This window comes from Phacochoerus africanus, chromosome 13 (genome assembly GCF_016906955.1).
Source record: "Phacochoerus africanus isolate WHEZ1 chromosome 13, ROS_Pafr_v1, whole genome shotgun sequence".
Lineage (NCBI taxonomy): Eukaryota > Metazoa > Chordata > Mammalia > Artiodactyla > Suidae > Phacochoerus > Phacochoerus africanus.
In genome coordinates this window covers 11891406-11916886 of record NC_062556.1, presented here as the reverse complement: position 1 = coordinate 11916886, position 25481 = coordinate 11891406, and the positions used below count along the sequence as shown (strand labels likewise).

General features: G+C 45.4%; 1 protein-coding gene across 4 annotated transcripts in view; it reads left to right on the top strand.

Moving 5' to 3' along the window:
- The window catches only part of DCLK1 (doublecortin like kinase 1), a 346047-nt gene that overhangs the window by 262321 nt on the left and 58245 nt on the right, over positions 1–25481 (top strand). For 2 of the 4 annotated variants that reach the window (XM_047755857.1, XM_047755860.1), the window contains exons 6-8: positions 5369–5463; positions 19916–20003; positions 22617–22725. In XM_047755857.1, the coding sequence (XP_047611813.1) occupies positions 5369–5463; positions 19916–20003; positions 22617–22725 (292 nt within the window). Of the gene's footprint in view, positions 1–4313; positions 4471–5368; positions 5464–9115; positions 10525–19915; positions 20004–22616; positions 22726–25481 lie in introns of those variants that run through there. The other 2 variants (XM_047755858.1, XM_047755859.1) reach the window with 2 other exon arrangements.

Below are 25481 nucleotides of genomic sequence, written 5' to 3'. Positions count from 1 at the left end.
GGCTACCTTCTCTTTGCCTCATTTGACTTCATTTGCTTTTTCTTTTTTCTCGTCTTCTCAGTAGGGTGGCAGGCAGTGGGCAAGGGCTGGGAAAGCTTATTTTAGGGTAGCTCCAGCCTCCTCAGTGATCAGGGAGGGAGGGAAGGTCTCGGGCAAGCGGCCAGATCTCCTGGGCAGCAGGCCTGCCTCACCACCCCCTGAGCACACAGATGATGGACCCACATACATGCAGACACACCCCTCCCCTCGCCCCTGCACATGCAGCACCGTGAAGAATTGAGCCGCCTTGAGTGCAGAAAGAAGATAGGGAGATGCAAGGTGGATTTTCACATCCAGAAGGTTAGTCAGTCTTGTGTGGAGATTGTACCAACTCTGGACCAGCTTGAGGCATGTCAACATGTAGTTTTCACTTGCCATCTGAGCCTTTTATGAATGACGCTGTAATGGGGAGAAAGCCTGAGGTTCCCAAAGCATTTGCTACGTTAACATATGCATGAGATGCAAGTCATATTGAAAAGAGCAGTGGATTAGAACATGTAAGCCACGTAGGGCCCGATTTGAGAATTTCTTTTTTAGTGACTTTCATGTTCAGTTGTAAGTTTGGGGACACTGGGACCAGTGGACAGCATTAGGCACATGGTCAGCGAACACTGCAGACTGACTGGTTGATTGTGGAACCCTGAATTCAACAGTAGGATCATGGATCTGAAACGATGAAGGAAAAGGCCAGGCCAGGCCGTCCATGAAGAGTAAGGTGCTGTGATGCACGCAGGCTGTGGTGTCTCCAACAGGCTTCGGTTCCCTGGAGAGGCCCGGGGTCTACAGACGGCCGGAGTCATCCCCGCAGGTTTCTTCCACAGCTCTTTGGTGGCCAGTCATGTCATTGATTGTCACGGGGTCTGCGAACAATCCGACCTGAAGCTGAGCGCTTCTCATTCGGGGGTAACAAGCAGAGCAAAGGGTATGGGGTTTTAGGAAAATGCACCCAGACAGCTCTGAGCAAAGGAACCCAGGGCTTTGGAGCTGATGAGTACTTTCGGATATGAGTGACTGCTCATGGAAAGAGCTGATGCTTAGACCTGCTTGGCCCGTTAGAAACAACACAGTAAGTTGCATTTTCCCCATTCAAAATAAAGAATTGTTTAATAAAGGCCTCTGTAAAGTAACGCCATTAGTTAGTTGAATTTTAATGAGTTCTATTAAATAAGTGACAGAACCCTTTTTACTGGCACACAGGGACTTCCGGTATTACGGTTAAAAAAACCAACTGAACTCAATATATGTGTCAGACTTACTTATGAAATAAAATTACTTATTCCAGCGGTGAGCCAGCCATGAGGTGTGTGATGTTTTGTGGGGATCAAGAACCATCTTAAGAAGTCGCCTGAGCTTTTTAGGTGTCCAAAAGGAAGAGGCTGAACAGAGTCCTGACCTTGAGAATACGGGCCGTTCCGACTCAAAGCAAATTGTGTTCCAAAAATGTGTGATTGTAAATGACTTGTTTGGCGCTTGGACTTCATTTTTCCAGGGAAATGGCAACACAGGTAGAGGCCCTGAGCTTAGTGGCTTTAAATAAAGGAAGTGGTTTCAAGTGTCCCAGTGAGAGAGTAAGCTATGCCTCCTTCGCTCTACAGACAGAGCCCTGGACACGCCCTGTGGTGCCAGGACAGGCCACTCATGGGAAACATGGGCAGTTCTTTGAGACATGAACAAGATCCAGTTCTAGCTCTGCCACCTTTGAGCTGTTTGTATGTGGGCAAGTTTCTTCTCTGAACCTTGGTTTCCTCAACTCAAGCAGGAAAAAGGAGACCAACCTAAAATGCATTTTTTTTTCTTTTTCTTTTTTGCAGGTTAAGTATGTTGAGGCACATACACTGCAGAATTGAAGTCACCTAAGATACTTCCATTCAATATGTGCAAACTCTGTTCTTGCAAACTTGCTCCCCCTCTGGCCCTAATCCTCTTCAGCCATCACTTACCACGTCCTGTAGTTTTTACCTCATAAATCTCTCTGGAATCTTAATTTTCTCCACCTCCACTGCACCACCTGAGATTGAGCCACACCATCTCTCTGACCACAGGACCTTTGGACATGCCACACTCGCCTACATGGACCTCCTCCCAAAGGATGTCCCTGGTCCATTGTTCCCCTCTAATCCACTCTCCACAGGGTAAAGCTTTTTAAAATGACCCCCCTGGCTCCTGCTTAAAATTATTCAATAGCCTCTTACTGTCCTTTTTTAAAAAATATTTTCATATTTTCTCCTATAGTTGATTTACAGTGTTCTGTCAACTTCAACTCTACAGCCAAGTGAGCCATTCATATATACATTCATTTTCTCACATTATCCTCCATCATGTTCCATCGCAAGTGACTAATACAGTTCCCTGTGCTCTACAGCAGCATCTCATTGATTGCTTATCCACTGCAAATGCAATAGTTGACATCTACTAACCCCAAACTCCCAGTCCATCGCACTCCCTCCCCCTCCCCTTGGCAACCACGCGTCTGTCCTCCAAGGCCGTGAGTTTCTTTTTTGTAGATGGGTTCATTTGTGCCGTATATTAGATTCCAGATATAAGTGATATCTGTTGATGGACATTTAGGTTGTTGCCATGTCTTGGCTATTGTGAGTAGTGCCTCAGTGAACATACAGGAGCATGTATCTTTTTCAGAGAAGGTTTTGTCCGGATATATGCCCAGGAGTGGGATTTATTGTGCTTTGATGAAAATAAAACTCCTTAATTTGAATTTCAAAACCCTGCCTTATACGACCCCTGCCTCTTCCACCCGCCTTCATAAGGTCCTTCCCTCCAGCTCCCATGCTAACAAATGAGGTCCCTTCGGAGATGGCACTTGCTCCCTCTTCCCTGCCCAGCCATGAAACAGGCGGTCCTGTGCCTTGGAGCCCTTGCCCTCATTGTGCCCTGTCGTCCCTCCCCTGGCCAACTCCCCCTGGCACTTAGGATCTGGCCTCTTCACCAGGTGCTCGCTCTGTGGGGCAAGGGCCAGGTTGTTAGATTCCAAAAGTGATGACACGAGATATGTTCCCCTTCAGAGTACTTTGTTGTGATTATTTGTTGAGTCATCTCATTTCCCTGAAGGCCGGAAGGCGGGTGGTAAAGAGGTCAGAGCTTGCAGGCTGCACTCCGTGGCCACTGGTCAAGTTGCTTACTATATCTTTATGCCTCCTAGTTTGTAAAATAATATTGCTTGCTTCACAGAGTTATTGTGAGCGTTAAATGAGATAGTACGTGTCTGCATATAAGTGCATATATATATATATATATATATGAAGAAAACAAGTCTTCAGTAAATTGAGATGTGTGCATAATGAGTACTTCGTAAATGCAAGCAACTTTTTTTGTTGGTTTGTTTTGCTTTTTTAAGCTAAGTATTCCTGAGGCTGTTTTTCTGGGAGTGCGCTTTTTTTCCTTATATTCCGTTGGCTTGGTAAGATTCGAGTCACAAAAGTTTTTTTAAAAAACATGTGAATTCCGTGTGTGCGTTCTCATTTGCTCATTTTCTCCCAGTCTGCGTAGCCTGTAGGAGTGATATAAAGACGTAAGTTGATGTAGAAAATGGGCAAAGAGCCCATGACCTTCACAAAGCCTGTGCTCTAGTCTACCTGGCGGATCTCTTGCCCTAGTGGCTGTGAATTCTGCCTTGGCCCCCAGTTCTTTAGTCCTACCCCTTTCAGAGCCTTCCTGTTGGGGGCCACTGACCAGGAAGTCAGGCTCATTCAAAGGACAGGACCACAATCCGCGAGCAAATTAAAGCATTCTCAGTGCTTCCGACGCCAGTCTGCCCAAAAAATCGTTGTTGTTGTGTGTGTTTTAGGAGTCACAAATGCATTTCAGAGACAGAGTACACATTAGTGCAGCATGAGTCCTGTGACATTTGCTGAAGGTCTCTGGAGACGTCCACACAACAAGGAGCGTCCCACTTCCGTGGGCCCAAGGGTTTGGGGCAAACATTGTGTGTGAAAACTCAATAAACATGCCCCTCGCTGGGGATCTTATTCCCCGGGAGTCACCGGCTTTAGAGGAGGCATTGTCATTTTGATGTGCAGATGAGTCACTGGGTCTCTGGCCCCCAGGAGCACTTCATTGTGAGTCAGTGCCAAGTGCTGGAAGGGGCTCGGCTTCCGGGAGTCAGCGGTGGGCTGGGGGGCGCGGTGGTTCCGCGTTGGCATGAGGCTTAATTGACACCTTTGATGTAGCCTAAGACAGAACCCGCGCCTCCCACTGCTGCTCGGAAGACGTCAGCCTTACGCAGGAGAGGCATCTGCTGATGAGCCCTGCGTCTAGTTCAGCCGGCTCTGGGACCAGCCCTCGGCATCCTTAACTGAGCCGCCGGCGCTTCCTCCGCTTCCCGCGCGTGCTGGGCTTAGTGCTGAGGAGGGAGGGCGCCTCCGGCTCCTGTCAGGTTAGACGCTGAGGCTGTGTCCATGTTAGAGCTCATCGAAGGTAAGTGAGAGGCGCGGCCGCCCTCCCTCGTGGCGCCGTTGCTTCGGCAGCCCGGGAAGCGAGTGTGTCTCTGTGCTAATCCTGCTTCACGGGCTGTGGATCTCAAACTCGTAAAAATGTTGGCATTTTTACAGGGAAGACAGTGGCGACCCGATCTGTCGTTAGAGAGTCATATGCCTTTAAGTGTTTCATCAGTTCTTAGTGGGGCTGCTACTCAGAACAGTCTGGCTTCCATGAGTTCTGGGGCTTGGATCCAGTGAGGGCTGATGCTGTGTGAAAGTCGGGAGAGTCCAGTCGATTCCAGTGATTTAAACCTGTTGTAAAGCAGCTTTTCTTTTCAACAGCAGTAAAGACGGAGGAGTTCCTGAGCGACTGTGCCAGTTACTCTGTGCTCCTGGAGGCAGGCGCTTCCGAGCTAGGCTGGGAGGGTGTACAGGGCAGAAGGGGATGTCAGAACTTCTAGAAGTGAGTTCTTTATGCCACAAAGACTGTGATCTGTTTTTAACAAGCCTCTGGGACAGTCACCTGTGAGCTGTGCTCACATTGAATCCCACTGGGTCGTCCCGTTGAGAGTGTCTCAGCGACTCCACCATGTGCCTGAAATCTCTGCACCCAGTTGAAAGCATCGTTAATACATTCACCCGGATAGTTGTGAAAAGGACATTTATTTCTTTATTTTTAATGTAACCTGCTGCTACATTCGACACAGGATGAACGAAACAGTGAAATGTCTGAAGATGGTACCTCCCCGAAGCTTTTGCTTTTTTAGGATTAGAGATAAAAAAGGTGTCTGGAATCGTAGCCAATGCCCCTCGTTTGTTGCTCTGAGAAGATGATTTGTCACGAGAGTTCTTCATTAAGCCATTTTTTTTTTCTCTCTGATTTTCTGTACTTCTAGTTAATGGGACCCCCGGTAGTCAGCTTTCAACTCCGAGATCGGGCAAGTCTCCGAGCCCATCACCCACCAGCCCGGGAAGCCTGCGGAAGCAGAGGGTAAGGAAATAAGCAAGCTCCTTGTTTAAGACCTGTCCCCATGTCAGTGCGCGTGGCCCAGGCGCCAGAAAACCGCCTTCTTGTAATAGTGCTGCTTGTCTCTGAGGAGGAACCAGGCGAGGGCAGGAGGTGCCTTCAGGTCACTTAGTGGTGGCTGTGGCTTCTCTTCGATGGGGCTCGGGCTGTTCATTTCCCTGTACACCTGTCCAGATCTGAATTCCAAGAAGAGTAGACAGGTGCTGCTTTGCTTTTAAATATACTACTCTTTTTGTCCTGAATGCACGGAGATTTTAATGGCAGTGGTTTGTAAGCTTCTTGAGCTGTAATGAGTTGCATTAGACATCATCACTAATCATCAGCCTTCCTTAAGAAGAGAGAGGAAAAGTGCCTGGGTTTGCAGAGCTGGGCGGGCCCTGGTGGGAGTTGCTCTATGGCAAAGGGTGGTGGTCCAGGGCGGCTGGGCATCTGTGGTGCAAGGATGGGTACCTGTGACCTCTGTTTTTGTGTGAGGGAAACCCACGCTGAGCTCCCTCTCTTTCATCACAACCTGCATTTATCTGCTAGCTTGGGAGAAGCTGATCAAGTGTGGAGACTAAAGTCAAAACGTGACTGGCCACAGCATTCGCATCTCCGTGCTGAGGAAGGGGGTGGGAGTTAGTTGTTCATTCCGGATGGAAGAAGCTCTGTTCCTATCCTCTCACGACCTGGGCTGTTTGTCTTTTCCGACCATACCAGGGCAGGAATAGAAGGAGTGGGAAGGGGAGACCGGGGAAGGTGCGGCGGGGGAAGCAGGAGGCCTCTCATTGTCCTGATTTCGCAGACAAGGCTGGGAGGTGGGCCTGCTCTTGGCTGGTTGAGGATGCTCCTTCCTGGACGTTTTCATAAGCCAGAGGCTCCAGGGCAGCTCTTGAACTCAAAGACTGGATTCTTGAGTTTAGTTTCTTACATGACATGCTTTAAAAGGAGACTTCCACGTCCCATGCATTTGATCTGCATCCAAGACAGAAGCTCCTCCTCCCGAGCCTCCTGCCAGGGGTGTGTGCACACGCCCTCCACCGGGCGGGGGGGGGGGACCCAGTCGGTCCCCAGTCCGTCCCCAGTCCCTTTGAGGCCTGGCCCACCAAAGAGCGGGTGGTATTGTCCTGCTCCACGACCCTCCTGGCATCAGGTTGAGCTTGTTCTATCACTGGATGCGGCCTGGAGCTTGGCACCTCCACAGAACGGCTGTGTTATCTTAGATAAGTCTGTTATCCTCGCCAGGCCTCAGTGAAAACAAAACAGAGTGGGCTCTTTGCAGACAGAAAACCCAATAATTCTGTTCCAGTTCTCTCTGAGTGTTTTCAGTACGGTTTCGTCTTGGCCACAGTCTAATGTGGCGTTTTTTAAAGTACAGGAATCATTAGGGAACTGCAAAAAGCACTGGCCAAATTTATTTGATCGCCTAATGTCTCTGGTTGAGTGGGGAAGGGGAGGTGGGCGATTCTTCTCCTATAAACGTTACCCGGCGAGGCCCCTATCTCGAGGGGCAGCCGTTGGAAACGGGACAGATACAGGGCCTCCTGGCCCAGAACAGGCTCTCTTTGGAAGCGTATACTTTGGAGGGGACACCTGGCGTGGAAATCCCTCTTCGTCCTTTGGGGTGATGAAATTAGACTCAGGGTTCCGTTCATGCTCGGCTGTCAAGGTTGGAGAGGTCGAGACCCTCTCCCACCGATCGCGGCTCCCCTGCTGCTGCTCATCCTGGGGATGGAAGGCCCTCAGCTCCCCTGTCCCTTTGTTGGCAGAGCGAGGTTAGAGTTGGCTTCTCCTGCCCTCTGCATTCTCTGGTCCCTGTGACTTTGTCCGCCTGAGGCAGAACATGTCCATCCCGCTCCCAGCAGCTGAGTGGCCACTGGTTTCTCTAATTACCAGTGCCAGCCGTCAGGAAACCATTCTAAGCATGGTTCTCTTACGGGTTCCTCACTGTGTCATTTCAATAAACTGCTAATGCAAGCACCGTACTTGAGAGGGGAAAAAAAATCCCGTTTTAAGGAGACGAAAGGTTCATCATCATCTGAAAACATTCATTAAGCACATGTGAGCAGAGCAGCAGATAATTTAGAGATGGTTCAGTTGCCAGGCTTTTGGATTTATGCCATAGATGAACATCCTGCACCCATGTACCATGTCAGTGCATAGAAACATCCCCAGCTGCTTCAGTGAGAGGAGCTTTCATCTTGGTGTGGAGGCAACTGCAGTTAAAATGAGCCTAGAATGTCCCTAAAAACTGATCCTGTTTCAAATTTGGTTAATATTCTTCGCAAATGGTTGGCTGTACTCCTATGCAGGAAATACTGAAATAAGTGAGAGATGGCAAGTGCTAAAAGAAGACACTTCAAAGAATAAATTAACTCTTTTTATTGCAAATTGGAAAACAGCAGCTACTTCTATTTTTCCTTCTGTGTTGCCTAGCAACATGGCCAGGAAAATGAATTGGCTGCCTCCCCCAACACGCGCTCTTGCATGCGTGTGCACACACACACACACTGTCACACACAGGCTCTCACTTCCTACCTCATTTTAGAACACAGGCATGTAAGTTGCTTTTTTAATTGAGGAATATTGGGACATTTGACGACTTTCTGTACAAATAAGAAAATCTGTTTTTATATTAATTATGATGGTTTAATCAGCTTTTAGTCTTTCCCTTAAAATCCTATTTAGTTACCTCTCTTGGTATTTTAGAATAGTCCTATACAATAAGAGTCTGCATGCCAGATACTTTTTTCTTCATTAGAGCATTGATGGCAGGGTAGCAAGCAACCTCCCTATTTTTCCCAAAGGCTGTTATTTAAATTGCTATCGAGAAGTGTTTGGTCACCCAAGCAGATCCTGGAGGATATTTTCCATCCATGAACTTGCTGGGGTCCCATTTCTTAATACATCAGGAAGAAACGTGTTGTGCTGTGTAGGTTGAATGAAGCTCCCCATTATACTCCCACATGGCTGACTTCTGTAGATTATCTGATCAGTCAGATGATGTGAGGAGTGGGTGGTTCAAAATAGAGCAGAAGCCAGGATTCTAGACACTCTGCAGATCTGAACTGGTTGCCTGGCGACCAACAGCGAGATCTCGTCTCCGAGCAGAAAGGGGTGGGGGGAAGAAGAGAGGAGGTGATGGGTGAGTGGTTGGGGAACTGGGAAGAACATTGGGAAGGGAGCAGGCAGGTCAAGTTCGCATTCTTTCTGTCTTCCAAACATACCCTTTGAAAAGGCAGTGTTGATTGGATGTATGCAATGTGTCTTGAGTTGCGGCCCTGGGACCAGAATGCCAGCCCGGGCTCCTAATAAAGTATTGAGTGAGTTAAATAAGCACATGCCTCTTCTAGCCAGAATGGGAAGGAAACGTTCAAGGAAGAATTGCCTGGACACGTAGTGGCAGGGTTGGCATTGACAGACCTCAGGGGCTCTAAAAGGCAACTGGACACAAAGGCAGGAGAAAGCTCATGAGCAAATCAAGGCAATAAGGCAAAATAATCCCCATTTTCATTGGTTTAAGTGGTTTCTCCATTATTATGTTTCCCTCTTATCCACATCTGGTGACTCTGAAAGGTCTAATGATGTTAGAAACCAAGGATGCCCATTCAGCACAGCTCCACTCTTCATCTTACAGGACCTGTACCGCCCCCTCTCTTCGGATGATTTGGATTCAGTAGGAGACTCAGTGTAAAAGAGACAATGGAGCCATGTATATGGTTTGTGGTTGGGTGAAGGTTTCACATTTCCTAAGCAAAAGTCTAACAGCAAAATACACAAAAGAGTTTTGCATACCTTGAAATTATGAAGCCCAAGCCATGTGAAAGGAAATATCCAGGCATTTTATATTCATGGTGTTAATCCCTGAAGGAGATGTTTGCTTCCTATCCCCTACATTGGTTTGACTGAGGCAGCTTGAGCACAGACAGACTCAGTCAGTGAGGTTTTTGTCCCAGGCCTGGCTCTAGATGCATTTCATATCTGGGCCCAGTCTTGGGCATCAAAACATGCTAATGATGTGGCAGTCAATATAGAGTCATGATTTCTACAGATGGGGATTTTCATTTTAATCATAATGAGATGTGTAGATGCAATTTTCCTTTGCAATTCTGTGCATTTTTCCTGGTCAAGCAGATTAAAAGTCCCCACCCACCCACCCCAGCAGACATTTTTCCATAAAGTTACATTCTTTTTTAAAATTTAAAAGTCATTTTGTCGCAAACTAATAAAAATATTCAAGTAGAATTCTTTTGCCTCCTAGACAACATTCAGAGCTACTTATCATTTTATGGGTTAATAGAGACGAGGAAACACTCCTGCTGAGGCACAGCTCATGAAAACTCTCACATCAGAAACTTTCCTTGTTTGTGTCATCAAGTAAATTTTATTTTTAAACTTTTATTGAAAAGAGTATAAGTGTAGCTTACACGAGATGGCAAATGTGAAGAATTTGTTCAGTGGCATTGCTATAAATTATGTAATTCCTCCCTACAACCATATATGTAATTTTTCCAATGTGTAATGGCCGAAGCAATGAAAGCTCCTTTTTTTTAAAACAGATTTTTTTTTTAAATTGTAATTGACTTCCAAAAAATCAATTTGAAAGCAAAATTATTTTAAATGGTGCTCTGTAGGTCTGGCCTGAAATAGCCAAATGTCCATGCTGATAAATCCTGGATCTTGCTGATGTTTTGGAAATGTTGATATGCAAAACTCCTTTTGTGTTAAACCAAGTAAATCTATGATTATAACCCATTGTTAAACACTAACACACTAATTCTGCTTTTCTAGTCTTCTGTTTAAAAAATTATAGTCAGCTTTGCTTAAATGTAAAAATTATTTTTTAAATCTGAATGTTAAGAATGAATTTAACATGTATGGTCTATTGTATTTAAACCATACCCTAGTGATCATTTAGTTTTCTTAGTTCAAACACTAACAGTTTAAGACTTTGTGTAGCATGGTTTTGATATTTTACAGGCTTGACATATCTCAGTAGGTGATAAATTTAAAATGTATGGTGCCATTGGGAGGCTTTTACTTGGGTTTTTGGTGGGTTTTTTTTTTTTTTCAAATTTTACTTGAAAACTGAATTTAAAAATATAATGTTTGATTCAAGGTGGAGAGACATGCAGTTGTCATATACTGTTTTAAATGTTACCAATTTATCTCCTTGATAAATTGCTCTACCATCCCATGTTACCATCTGGTTTATAGTTACATACGTTACTATCTCACTTTCCAAGTGGACAAAATATTCCAACCGTAAGAAGAAGAAGAAAGTCCAGGCAACCTAACAGCATTTGAAAACTTAGCCTTGGAATAATTAGTGCCTCATTATCCTGTCTGTTGGAGAGAAAGACACTTCTCTGGCAGGTTATATGAGAAGTGCAAACTGAACCCTTCCATCTTGAAAGAACCCTTCATAATAATACCTGTTCCAGACTTCAGGTTTTAAAACTGTTTCCAATAGAAATGAACAGAGACTCCTGCTGAGATCAAAAGGCTGCTTTGTTTTAGCTGAAACAGTAAACATCTGTGAGGTTGCCTGTGCTGGTGTCTGTTCTAGTTATGTCTTTGTAAAATGCATTGCTTAATACAGTCGAGTCCATAAGAGATCAGTGTATATTTGACTGAACTGTCAGAAATGCAAAGAAAGCAGTGGAACAGTTAACTTAGATCTGGTGGGGTCAGATGGTCCAGAACAAAAATAAATTCCAATAATTTTAACTTCCCTGAACTGTCAATCTTAGGGATAACTCCTGCTCAGAAAGGTCCAATAAATGCTATTTGTTCTGGATAAGTGGCAGATACTGCCAACTGATATGAAGCCCAGGGCTTTGTTTAGACACAGCAAAAAGAAACTGGGCTTGTACTAATTGCTGATAGATATCATGGCCAACTTTCCATTCACGCAGTTCCAAGGGAAATGCTATTCCACAGCATTTAATCTTTTCAACATATGACTTTTATTAAAGGACTGTTCAGGGGCAACATATATCATTTACTTTTTGAAACTAAAATCCCTCAGAGATGGAAATAGCACACCATTTATAGACTTTGAGATCTCTTTCTATGAAGAGCATAATTCCATTATACTATAGCAGAAATTACAAAAAAAAAAAAAAAATTCCAGCAACAAACCAGAGGTTTTCAGTTCATTGGTGGAACCGAATTGATGAATTAATAGACACATGAGCTTTACCTGCTTATAGAATTCTTTAAAAAAAAATTAGACCCTGAACTTTAAAACTCATTCTCCTGGGCAGAAGGGAGCTCCAGCAACAGCGTGTATTTTTGGTAAACCCTAAATGTTCTGTGACAACATGGTGCTCTAAGGAAACGTTTGGTAACTTTTTTCATTTGCATTTACTGCCCCCCCCCCCGAGACACCACAGAGGAAGATATAATAAATATACCCCGCCTTCAGCATTTTAGAAATGCAAAACCTAATCGTATGTCCAGTATAAACTTTGGTGTGAACGCCAAAGCCTGGTTCTGAAAGCCACTTGGTTTGTTTCTTCTTTGTTTCACTTAATGGATTAGGTGGGGGTGGGCGTGGGCCGGGAATCCACAGTGTTTGCCTACTGCCCTGGGCAGAAGCACGAGCCCCCCCATCTCTACACGTCCCTGTGTTCTTATGTTGGCTCACCTAAATAGTGGAAAGTCAAATAATATCCTCTAAAAACATTTTAAACCAGCGTTGATATACCATACATGTTCCCTAAGTTTAAAAGCAATGTAGACTAAAAGCTACATTTCTTAATCAAACAAACGAGCATATTGAATAATATACTTGAAAAATAATTCCATATGTTTTAGCTATTGGGCTACTAAATTTTTCATATGTGACCATATATCTACCCAGGTATGGAGGTGTCTGTGTAAATTTGCAGGGCTCGGTGTGTAGATGGGTGTGCTTATGTAGCTATTTGTGTAGGTTTATAGACCATAAATAGTAAAGTATGGTATTTGTGACACAGCCTTGTAGGTTACTGGCTCTTGTGGAATTGCATGTAAAACCTTTCATGTCGTAAATCATTCCATGTGGCATATTAATTGGGGCATGGTCAAGTTCAAAAGTTGTTTGCTAAATGGTTCCAAATAATAGGCAGATTACTGATTTAGTTCAAACAATTTGGAATCCAGGTAAACAAAACAATTTGAAATTTAGACAAATCCAACATTGTGTGGAATATAAGTGTAAATTAATGCTTATGTTATGTTTTAATATTCAGTTATTTACAATGATTATATACTATCGCTGATGTTTCTCTAATGTATATGGCATGTAGTGATGGTCAGTCATTACTCACTATAAAAAGGAAATGTTGATTTATATAGAGCCATGAGTAGTAGTATATTGGGGAAACATAAATAGAAGACAATTCAAACAATATTTGATTTGAAGTAATTGTAATAACAAAGCCAGATAACCTGTAAGGCAGTTTTATGTTTTTTCAAAACACTATTCTAAACTGTTGATGTGTTTTCAGTAGTAACTTTTCTATACTCGCTGTAGGTGTGTATATATCTATATAAATATATACGCACTGGAAAATGTTAATTGAGTGAATATTCTATATATGCATACATTTGCCTATTTATGCATATTTGCCTTAGCCTTGCTAGCATCTCTCATAGTGCATGTCAGTGACAGCTGTAGCCCGCAGAAACATAGTGTGCAAATTAGAGCTCTACTGGCTTCACTATACCAGTTGCTGATGCAGTTTGTTATACTGCCAGTTGAAAAATATTTGTAATTTTGTGCCTGTAACGCATGTGGAAAGGATAGGAAATCTGAGGGCCTAGCTATGCTCTTTCAGGGTGCATGATATATATAGTGTCTTTAAAATGTGGTTCATTTTCATAAAGATGATGGGTAAATTCCAAGATAGTAAAAATGATGCATGTAATACATCGGCGTTGGTATTCTGTGTGGCCACAGAGTGTTTCTGAAGCCAGGGTAGTAGGTGTCTGGAAGGTCAAAGGCAAAGAACTACGGAAGTTAATTCTCCTGTGATGTGTGTTCTTGAGTTTATATTCATCAGCAAGCAAGGAATTGAGTTTATTTGTTCTAAAGACATTTTGCTTTGAAATACACAATGAGTGTTGTAAATTTGGATAACATTTTTATAAAGAGGTTGACATATTTCCTGCTTCCAATTTGAGTTGCTTGGATGTGTATTCTCTTAAAAAGAACATTTGGTGTTAAAATGTTTAAACAGCGACATGTTTTAAAAATCCATCCGTTGAGGCCACCAGCAGAGCTTCATGGAGCTGAATGAGGAAGTGTTTCATTGACTTACCCAATTTTGAAAGTTCCATCACTTTATGCTGTGGTTTCATTGTAAAATATTGTGCCTTGTGTTGCATACTGGACCCTGTTTTTCCTCTCACAGTTAACTTTGTGACACTTATCACCTTAGGATAACTTCCTAATAAACAGGAAAAACCACCTATGTTGTTCAGTGAGTTTCTTTCAGAAAATTTGATAAGTAGACTTTGCAATTGCAATAACCGTGTGGGGTAAGGGTTGCCTTCATAATCATATTTATAATGTTCTTGTGATGTAATTGGCATGAGCAGGTAATACTTGAGATACTGCAGAATAACATGCGAAGACTGTGATACTGATAACAGTGCAAGACTCTCTGATGAACTCCTACTTGGTTATATTAAAATCGTAAATACGCTTTCAGTGTTGGCTCACCGGTGAATTGAGTCAAACAAATTGGCAACTGGTTGAAAAAAAGAAATTTTAAACATACTAACATTCTCCTAGGTATGAAGACCCTTTTCCCAAGGTCCATCTAATTTGCAAGGGGGAAATGTGCATGGGTTTATAGGTACATGGGTGTGTTTGAACGTTATTTTAAAAGCACGGAACAAATAAATATATAAAGTAAGTATATAAAAAAAATAACTAATAAAATACTTGATACCCAGCGTTCATATAGAACAAATCCATAATCTGTTTTATTCATAATATGGTATAAAGGAGAATAGAAAATTCTACTGGCCTAGTTAGAAAACAGATTTTTTTTATATATGTATATTTACAGTATTATAGAATTCTAAAATTCTGTCTTGTTTTGTTTTAGGGCCGTACCTGCGGCATATGGAGGTTCCCAGGCTAGGGGATGAATCGGAGCTACAGCTGCCGGCCCACACCACAGCCACAGCAACGCCAGATCCAAGCCGCATCTGCAACCTGCACCACAGCTCACGGCAGCACTGGGTCCTTAACCCACTGAATGAGGCCAGAGATTGAACTCATGTCCTCATGGATACTATTTGGGTTTGTTACCACTGTGCCTCCAGGGGAACTCCCTAAAATTCTGGTTTTAAATCTAACATTTTTACTGGGTTTATTTTAACTTTAAAATTACAGTTTGCTATAATTGATTCTCTTTATTATTTCCATGATAACCTAAGCGTAACAGTGTTCAAAGCACTGATGGTGCAACTGGAAGGAATGTTTATAAATCTATAAAATTCCAAATGATGCTTTTACTTTTTTTATTTTTTTACATAATATAAGAGAGTTTAAAATAAAATGGAGGCATTCCTGTCGTGGCGCAGTGGTTAACGAATCCGACTAGGAACCATGAGGTTGTGGGTTCGGTCCCTGCCCTTGCTCAGTGGGTTAAGGATCCGGCGTTGCCGTGAGCTGTGGTGTAGGTTGCAGACGCGGCTCGGATCCCGCGTTGCTGTGGCTCTGGCGTAGGCTGGTGGCTACAGCTCCGATTGGACCCCTAGCCTGGGAACCTCCATATGCCGCGGGAGCGGCCCAAAAAATAGCAAAAAGACAAAAAAATAAATAAATAAATAAAACGGAGCGGGTGCCTAAAAGAGAAGTGAGCTCTCTTTATCACAGCCTGAGCACCTGAATTGGGGAATAAGTCTTGGAGGGAGCTATTTTATTGAGAGGAGATGAACTAGATGCCTTCCTGGTCCCCTTCCCAATGATGCTTTCATGAAGTGTGACTCCTAAGAGGAGACTTGATGACAAACGGTTCGATTCTGAACCCATAGACCCTGGCCCTAAGTCACTCTGGTGACTGGGGGTGGAGGCAAAGCAGACGGCCTGGTACAACAAAGTCACATCAAACACATTCATTTTTGAAATCTTGGCTCCCGGGGCTTCCCAAGCATAGATTTAATGCCAATATTCCCATTTTCATTTTTCCTTCCTCTAAGTAAACCCATGTCATGAATAAAAGTTCTACAGTCTTTATAAAAAACTCTGGCCCAGTCTTTATGATAACGTTTCCAGTGTTTCAGTGCTCATTCTGAGCTCTTATGCACATGATTGCCTCGGCCATAAACTTGAGGTTAAACATACTGTGGAGAATGCAGACAAAGGGATTTGGAAAAAGAGGAGTTCTCTTTGCGCCTTGTTGCAAATAACAGAGCCGTATCCGTTATTGCCGATTGATGTCATCAACTTACTGTTCTGTACCCGCTTGGAAAGTAAATACACATATGGTTTTACTCTGTACACCTCGAGATCCTTGGATGTCAGGCGCTTCAAAGCAAGATTATGATTGAGTTTTGTTACATGCAGTCATCTTCAGAGATTCTGAAGACCTCAAGTCAGGATCCCCAGGATCTTTTCGAGTTTGTTAACTATGTGTGAGTGCGTTTCCTTTAGAAGATTGATCCGGTTGATTTCTAAAGTCTTGCGTGGCTATATTCCAACCAAAAATTAACCAAGTAGTAACCGTATGCCCAGACAGAATGTGGAGGGCAACTAATACACGTATCCAGACAAAGCTGTATTTCGCTGGTGAGATTTTTCTGCCTTGATTCCATCCATTGGCTCAATTGGATATTCCTATGCTCTTTATTTGGTGTGGGCCCCAGCTGAGTGACACCATTAATACAGCTGGCAGGAGTAACTCGTACCGTTTATATTTGAAATGAACTGTTTTTTACTACATAGTCATCAGATCCATCTTGGTAAAATGTGGTTAGAGCTGTTATGTCAGCTTTCTCACTTACTTCAAAAAGTGTGATATGTTCTCCATCTGTTACATGATCCCAAGCTAAATAGCGGCACTTAGGATGTGTTCTTACTTAGGGCAGTGCTTTTATGAAGGTGTGCCATAAAAGCATCCAGGTGCCAGCAGCCTGTCCACCTGGTCCCCATTAAATCTGCTTAGAGGTGATGACATTTCAAATGTCACAGGATCTCTCAGAGCAGCTAATTGCATTACATTCTAAAATAACTGTGTTTTGTACTGTACACCGGTCTGCCTGGGAATTAGCAGATTGACTGAGGCCAACACAGAATCTTATCATTGCGTGTATTAGAAAAGGGATTATCTTCTCAGAAAAAACAAATAAATTGATTTGGTTTGTAATCATGCAAAAATATAAATGGTCACTTTTTTTTTTTTTTTTCCCCAGCTTCTCTAGGCCATTTGACCACATAGCTAGGATTTTTGTAGTGGGTTTGGTCTCCCAGTGGAAGAAGGATAGAGGAGATAATGTTTAGGGTCCATTTCAGTCCCTGAAATACTTTGAATCCATGAATGGCATTGTCTTAGGAAAGTATGTAAATTAACTCTCTCCTCTGAGGAAAAGAGGAGAGGACACCATTAGAAATTTAGTATGTTTATTTTACTTTATTTGAGCATAATAAATAAAATGACACTTTCCATTTTCAGTGTACCCTATTTGTAATTCAGTGTTTTTCTCTTAGAATTGCCGGTTATCTTTGGACAGCGTGATGTTTGAAATTGACTACATTTTCAAACCTAAAGTCAAAGATAGGCAGTTTTTGGAGTTCCCGTCGTGGCTCAGTGGTTAACGAATCTGACTAGGAACCATGAGGTTACAGGTTCGATCCCTGGCCTTGCTCAGTGGGTTAAGGACCTGGCGTTGCCATGAGCTGTGGTGTAGGTTGTAGACGCAGCTCGGATCCCATGTTGCTGTGGCTCTGGTGCACGCCGGCAGCTATAGCTCCGATTCGACCCCTGGCCTGGGAACCTCCATATACCGCGGGAGCGGCCCTAGAAAAGGCAAAAAGACAAAAAAGTACGCAATTTTAAACATAAGCAGACTTGTTTTAACCCCCCCCCCCCCCCCGCCGCCTTTTTTTTAACCAGAGCCTAAAAACCTGAAGGATTTTTTTCCATAAGGCAGAGAAAACACAGCTGGCACTGTGGCAAGCAGCATTCAGGGCATCAGCTATTTGGTGGCACTACTGAAAATGCAGTTCATTCATTGATAAGACACTTTAGTGAATAATATGCAGCACATTTATAAAACATTACATCGAAACGATGTTTTCAGATCGTGTGGGTCAGAGTTCTGTGTTTTGTATCTGATGTTCTTATGAAAACAGCACGATCGTGGAAGTACTTCAATAGGTTCTGGACATTTTGCTGGTGTCTGCCATTCTACTGGCCCTTTAGTTGGCGTGTTTGATTCCGATTCTAAAAGCTAAGCCACCCTGTAGCAAGACAGCACCCGCCGTCCCACAGCGTGATGTGTCTACATCCCTCAGCGCCATTCGCGATGCTGCTGGAAGAAATGCAAGGATCGGAACGCACAGAAGAGAAGGTCTACCCGCGAGACGTTTCCTTGCTGCGTTTCCGCTTGGAACAACCTTACGTCGACGGTGGAAGCGATGACACAGGGGCAGGAAGAGCTCCCTGTTCTGGAAAACACACAGCAGTGTTAACGTTTCTTTTCTCCAGACAGCAACATCGCAAACCGGCCTCGTCTCAGGCCCGTCTGCCAATGTCATAAATACAAGGTTTTCACAAACACACACCTGTAAAGTCAGCCCAGCCCACTCAGAGGCTCTTTTATTTATAGTACCTTCGACAGAGTTGGTTATGACTGTGTCAAGGTCGAGGTGTGCCTCCCACTATCTGGCCTGAGATAGGACAGCGTGAGCTGCTGGGCTGAGGGAGGCTGAGCGAGAGAGGGTGGGCAACAGCTCAAGGCCCAGGCTAACCCATGGGGGTTCTTAGGAGCGTGGAAAAAGGGCTCCCTGCACAAACCAGGTGGCCTTTGGGGCTGTGGTGTACTAGAGTAACCACCAGACTTCTAGAATGTCCTAGGAGGAAGCAGATGCATCACTGCCATGAATTTGCCTCTACCTTCCTGTGTCACCTGTCCGCTTTGATGAACCTGTCCCATGGCGCATGCTTATCTTAGCATGTCCAGGAGAACGTCCTTGGGTAGTGGATTTGAATGGCCTGTGGTGACTTCGGCAGCACTCGCCTAACTCTTTTCATCCTCTGGGTGAAAACTACAGTCTTTGAATTGCCTCTCAAGGTAGCGCTGGACACAATGAGAGTATGTAAAGCTTCTCTTCCTTCACCCTTTGGGCACAGTTCAGGCTAGATGGCGTGGGGAGGGGGCTGAAGGGAGACAGGTAAGCGGAGGAAAAATAGGTCAGCTCTGCTGCCAGCCCCCTCTCGATTATGGATTCCACTACAGATGCTCTCTCCCCTTCTCTCTGCTCCACAGACAGCCGGCACCTTGAGCCCTGCCGCCCCCTCACCGCCTCCCGGCTCCCATCAGCCCAACCAAGTGGATAAACCCAGGGAAACAGAAGCAGGATCTTTTAGGACAAGCGGTGTTTGCTGTTTAGAACTAGCACCCAAATGTGCAGACCCTTGTCTCAAGGAGTAGATGCAGAGATGGAAAGATTCCTCGTGAAAGCCCTGCCTCGTAGCTGATCACAGTCTTAAATATTTGGTGGTGTTTCCTCCTCTGACTTTCATAAGAGAGTTGTTACTCTGTTTGCCCTCCTGGGCCTTGGGTCCAAAGATACCAAAATGACAAAGGAATCAACAAGGCGTAGGCTTTTGGGTCCTGTTGTTGCCTCAGGGGTAAAAGGAACGATCAGTAGATGTTTGATGTTAGGTAACGTTGAGCAACTCAGTTGACTTGCTCACTGCTTACGTCTTTATCTCAAAGTGGAATTAACAAACCCACTCTTTAACCTTTCTCCAAGGGTGTGGCAAAGCTGAATATTTTTAAAGGATATTCCATTAAAAAAATAAACTGAAGCAACCCTTTTTCCGTTGGTAAGATTACAAAAAAAAAAAAAGAAAAAGAACGAGAGATCAGAATAACACCTTGTCTGAAGCCTGTTTGCAGATAGACTGTGGGAGAGTGAGGTGAGATACCTAAACGGTGCGCAAAAGGACGCTCATCTGGAGGAAAAGGAATAAAAGGTCATGGAAGGTCCAGAGCGACCATGACAAGCCTGACACAGCCGACAGCATCTCTGACTGGACGGGAGGGTGGGAGGGAGGGACGGGCCTCCCAGGGTCGAGCCCAGCTCCGCCCTGGAAGTGGGTGCACTGATTGCCTGAGGTTCCAGGCTGGGCACAGCACCCAGACGTGGGCACCTGGACCAAGTGTTTTTGTTCTGTGTCTGCCCCCCTCCCCCCGCCCCACCCCGCAGAGTTCCCAGCATGGCGGCTCCTCCACTTCGCTGGCATCCACCAAAGTCTGCAGCTCGATGGACGAGAACGACGGACCTGGAGAAGGCGGTGAGCTTGGGACTTGGGGTCCGAGCTTGTCCTCGGGTGGAGGATGAGTCGGCTAAATACATGCGAGGCATCTGTGGCTCCTCTAGCAGACGGAGCCCGCGGCCGATCGCAAGGTCGTAGCGAGGGGGGAGGGGTGGACGTGGCTCCCGCGGGAGGGGGGGGGGGTCTCAGGGGGTCTCCCCGAGAGGGTCTAGGCCTTCCAAGAAGGCCTGCTACTGCTCACTTTGCGAGTAAAAGGGGGCGATTGTGGCCCTGTTCTAGATTCCCAACCTCAAAGACCTGTTGACTTTCTTAATTGATTGTGCTAGCCCTGCAGAGGTACTCTAACTGGAGTGAAGTCGAAATGGGGAAATGCGGGCTTTACAAAAAGGATTAATTGATGGCAACTGTGAAAATAGTATTTGGACCTTAAGCTCATTCACTTTAGAAAGTGTTCAGATGACCTGGATTCCAGAATCGACTTTTTGGGCTGACTCCTGGATGGTTTTCCATAGGCCACTTCTGCTCTCTGCCTCTTAGTTCCTCTTCTATGAAATGAGAGCATTGTAATAGATGCCCATTTCCTCCCCGGGGGTTGGGGGTCGTTATCAGGCTCCAATTAATTATGGGAAAGTATTCAGAAATTAAAGTATAAAACTGAAATAATCAGACCACCGTTAAAGCATCAGCACCCTTTATTGGTTTTAAATAATATGATTTAATTTTCCAATAAAGTCCCATTTGGGGGAAGCACTTTTAGTATGTTACGTGAGATACGTGACTGACCCAAGGATTATTTCCTGCCTCCCGTGCAATATCAGAGTTTTTTGGTATTTCTAGAAGTAGGAAATGCAGCCATCCAGAAGTCATCTTTGTTCCAATGGGTTTTTCTTACCTAACGAGATGAAATGGTCCTTGACTAAGCCTTTGGCAAAGTCGTCTTCGCCCAAAGCCAAAAAGATACCTCTTGTCAGTAGGCAGGAAAAGGTCCCAAGCCCTGCGCTCCAGACGGGTGCCCCCTGGAGGGAAGCGGAGAAGCGCCTGCTTCCGTCCCCCATCCCATCCCAAGCGGGGCTTGCCTGCGACAGCCGAGGGCAGTTACTTTTATGGTCCGTGTAGTGAGGGGCTTTAAGACCCTGTCATCTGAGAGAGGTTTTGTGCATTCGGGTGCTTTGCGGTGGAGTTGAAACTTCTCCAAGGATCTCCTGCACTAACCATGCGCTAGACAAAAATCCTTCCAACAGAGGCAACACTGTGGTTTCTTGGGGGCAAGATGGCCGGTGGGGGTGAAGCTCTGGCTCTCACTTTATCCCAGAGGCCACTGAGAGAGCTCCCAGTGGGTTAAAAGTAACATGTCACCTATAGAGAGGTGAAGAGGTTGCACTAGTGCCAAGGACAGAAGTAGCAGGTGCCAGTGTCCTGCGTTTGTGCCGTGGTGTCCAGGAGCTTCATCCACTCTCAGCTCCAGAGTGGCGCAGATCAGAAGTGACCACACAACCAGAGCAAGGAACCCGAGGAAGTAAGGGTCCGAAAGCAGGTGTCTGCTGCTTGGACGTCTGCATGTCCCGTTCCCCACCCCTGCAGACTGAGCTCCGGGTGAACACAAAAATCACCAAGAAAGCCCATTTGCCACCTAAGGTTGTAATTTTATTTTGAGAAGAAATGTTTAGTCTCAGTTTATGATTAAAGGTCAGAAAAAGGAGCCCATTTAGAAAGCTCACCAGGCTTCCATCGCATTTTGTATTCAGGTTGCCTGAGGGAGAGCCAGGATTTATAACTGTGAAGCATGTAAAGTTTAGAGCCCAGCTATAAAAGGCTTTTTATACCCCGAAGATGTTAAAGGTTATCCACTATATTTATGTGACCTAAGTGTGGCTTGTTTAGTTTTACAGCCTTAGATATTTAAAGCATTATTAGGCATTTGTAAAATATTTCAAAATGCGTTTTAAGGGGGAAAATGCATTGTGTTAATGGCACGAACATAATTGAAACTACATAACTGTTCTGTTCACAGACATAATAGATACAGCAATTTTAACTCAACATCTGCTCTGCAGGTTGCTGGTGAGAACATTTGTCTAAAGTCTGCTCATTGATACTGGGGATGGGTGGCAATCGGTGTTTAGTTCATAAGGAATTTTATGGAGATCTCGATTTCAGGATGTGGTAAAGCTAAGTGTCCAAACAGCAGGCATTTTTCATGCTCCCGAGATGTCAAGCCGCCCTGAGTCCCTTAACACGCTGCATTTTCCCCCATACCCGGGAGTGTCATTTCTCCGTGCACCAGGGTATTCAGTCAACGCTATTGATCAAACTGCCATGAAATGAAAAGCAAAACTTCCTCTCCAGAATCCCCCACTGCAGCAGAATGCATAGTGCGCTCTTACATAGGTGGGCATGGACCCCATATGTTTGACGTCTCCTTTTAGCTTATCATTTGTCTTAGTAAAAAACTGTTGATGATACAGTCAGCCGGGGGGGAAGGGGGGGGGGGCTTGGGGGCCTCGCTGTGCAGAAAATGACATATTGATTCTGAGTCAGTTCCAGTCTATTAGACGATACTTCTAAACGTCTCCTTTATGCGACATCTGTGTTCCTTTTCTACCAATAAAAACATACTAATGATTCTTTCAGAAGTGTCGGAGGAAGGCTTCCAGATTCCAGCCACAATAACAGAACGATATAAAGTCGGAAGGACAATAGGAGATGGCAATTTTGCTGTTGTCAAGGAGTGTGTAGAGAGGTGAGAAGGATATCAAACTTTAAAGGAAACATTTGGCATTACATTTTCCAAGATTCTGGCCTTATTTGTGGTCTGTGGCACATATGGAATAGGTTAATGTCTGAACTCCAGATGTAAAAAAAAAAATTTTTTTTAAAGAAAAGCCCATCTAACAACAGATTTGAAAAATGTAGTGATTCCCTGGGACAATCTATAAATTAAGGACTTTGATTTTTCTTTTTAATATACTCAGCAAAACGGTGCCAGAGCTTTCAGGTAAGTCCTTTCATTTGGTTGGAAAAAAACATATAGAAGAGTTCTTTTTCTCCACTTTTTGGAGGCATTTTGGAGAGGTCAGAACATTTGTATGTGGGCTGTACATGTACTTTCATAAAATTAAATATGATAACTGCAAAAAGCTTTAAAATGCCTACAGACGACTGATCCCAACCAAAATGGCATTTAATACATTAAAATGTTTTGAAATGAGTGAGCCAGGCACTCTTGTGACCAAAGGGGAGGACTTGGAGTGAGAGGTTTCTTTCTGGGACCTTGATGCCTAATCAAGGACGGTAGCTGGGAGCTACTAGATGGAGACGTGACAGCTTATAGCTTAGCCCAGATGAAGGCCCCCCAAACCCTAAGCCCAGCGTTGGATTTGGAAGTTGCTTCTTAAGGGGGCCCCGGCCCACCGGCAGCTGCTCTTCAGGCCCCAGGAGCAGGGCGTTAAAAAGGCAGGGGAGCGAGCCTCATTCCGGAGCGAGCCTGTCTGCTGGCTTCCCCGGGGCCGGCCTGGGGGGTACATGCTCCTACCCCCCGAGAGTTCTCCCCGCTGTGGGAAAAATGGGTTCTAAGCTCCGCCTCTCCTCTGAGAGGATGCCTCCGGCTAGCAGCTCTCCCTGCAGGACCCAGAAGTTCCGTTTCTCCAGGGCCTTGGATTTAGAAAGGAAGATGGGTGCCTGGCCTGGGCCTCAGACGCCACGCGGGGCCTGAGTTTGGCCGCTGTCCACTGATTTGCTTCCCCTCACCCTTTGCCCGACCAAGGCCGTGGTGCCCTCATTCAGCTCCCCTGGGTGGGTCAGGGGATCTTAAACTCTGCCCCACCCAGCATACCAGCGGTACCAAGCCACGATGGTGACAGTGACCCCCAGAGCAGCTGCTCTTCGTGAGAGAGGGGCACGGGTGGCAGGCAGCATGAAAGGTCCCCGAGCTAATCCTGCTAGAACCCCTCTCCTGGGCACCCCAACGAAGCTTGACCCTTCGTTTGTGACTGCCAAATATAGACAATTTCCTTTTACTTCCCCAGGCCTCATACCTCCCTAAACTGGAGGAACCATTGTTTACTGAACATAAACCATATAAAAGGCCCTCATTTAATGATCATGATAATCGCATAGTATTGGCACCATCTGGTTTTATATGAAGAATGCCTGGAGCAGCTAACTGCCCGAGTAAGTGAGTACTCAGCTAGTGAGGGCTTCGCAAGGCACCCATTTGAGCTCAGCTCCGCGTTTGGTCCCCTCCGACAAGGGGTTTCCTGTAGGATTGTGGCTTGGCCGAGGCAAAGTCACACACGCCACCTTCATGCCTGTACAAAGAAGACAGAACGTCCATCAGGAAAGCCATTCCCAAGGTAGCGGGATGGAAGTGTGTGTGTGCGTGTAATTTTATATTTCATTTACTCTTTCATCCAACCCTTTGAAATTCGATTCCCACTGCAGCAGAACGCCCCGTGGGTAGCAGATCGCCATGCCCTCCCGCGGCGGGCTGTCTGGTTATTTGCCACGTGCATCATCTGTTGCGTCTGGCAAAGCAGCCGTGTGCGTGCGTGCATTTGGATCACGATGGCATCTCGGCCCACAGTCCCCGTCTTCCCACAATAGCTATTTCTCATTTCTCCATCTCAAATTAATTTCTTTCTTTCGAGCCTGGATTGTGTTCGTTTTGCATATGTGCACATCTTGGGTCTCCTTGGACGAACCATCTGAGCCTAAACACCAGATTGCTCCCCAGAGTGTTAGCAATCCTCTCCTGCCCAACAGGGACACGTGGCATCTGCCCTCTCTCCCCCGAGATATCATGAAACATTCTTTTCATAGTTGCCAGAGGTCCAGGAAAACAAAAGCCAGCTAAGAATGTTCTGAATGGCACACATTGCTTGCGGGGGTCCATTCTGCTATATTTTGAAGGATGAATCTGTATGAACAGGGGCACGTTACGCCCCTCCCGTTGATAATCTGCTGTCTCGGGGAAGGTTTTCCTACAGCAGTGGAGACACGAACGTCACTGCACAGGCCAGCCCTCCCGTCGTGGCGTATCGGCTCCTCGGACCTGCCAGGTCCCTTGATGGCTGCCTGCCTCCCCCCAGCACTGTCTCCAGGGGCCTCAGGAGCTGCTCGACAAGACTCTCTGGGATGCCGCAGTTCTCTGGTTACAGAGGAGACTGAGGTTTAGCTTTATGACAATTTGTGAACCAAGGGTGCTGCTTACGAAGCCCTCTTGCCTGGCGTGTGTTGGGGTTGGGGTGTCCCCCGGGCATTGACCTTGACCCTCCTTCTTCCTGGAATGGGAAACATTACCACGTCGTAGTACAGAAAGCAGACTGCTGATGTGGGGCCCAGGCAGGCCGAATCCTCCTCTGCAGCCGGACAGGCCAGGAGCAGACTCCCCAAGAAAAAGTGGGCGTCTTGGCTCCCGGGATGCCAAACAGTCAGGCTCGCTCCTGAACCTGGCCTTGCTGCCTCCAGCCTCTGGAGTTTGCAGGCTCCACCAACATG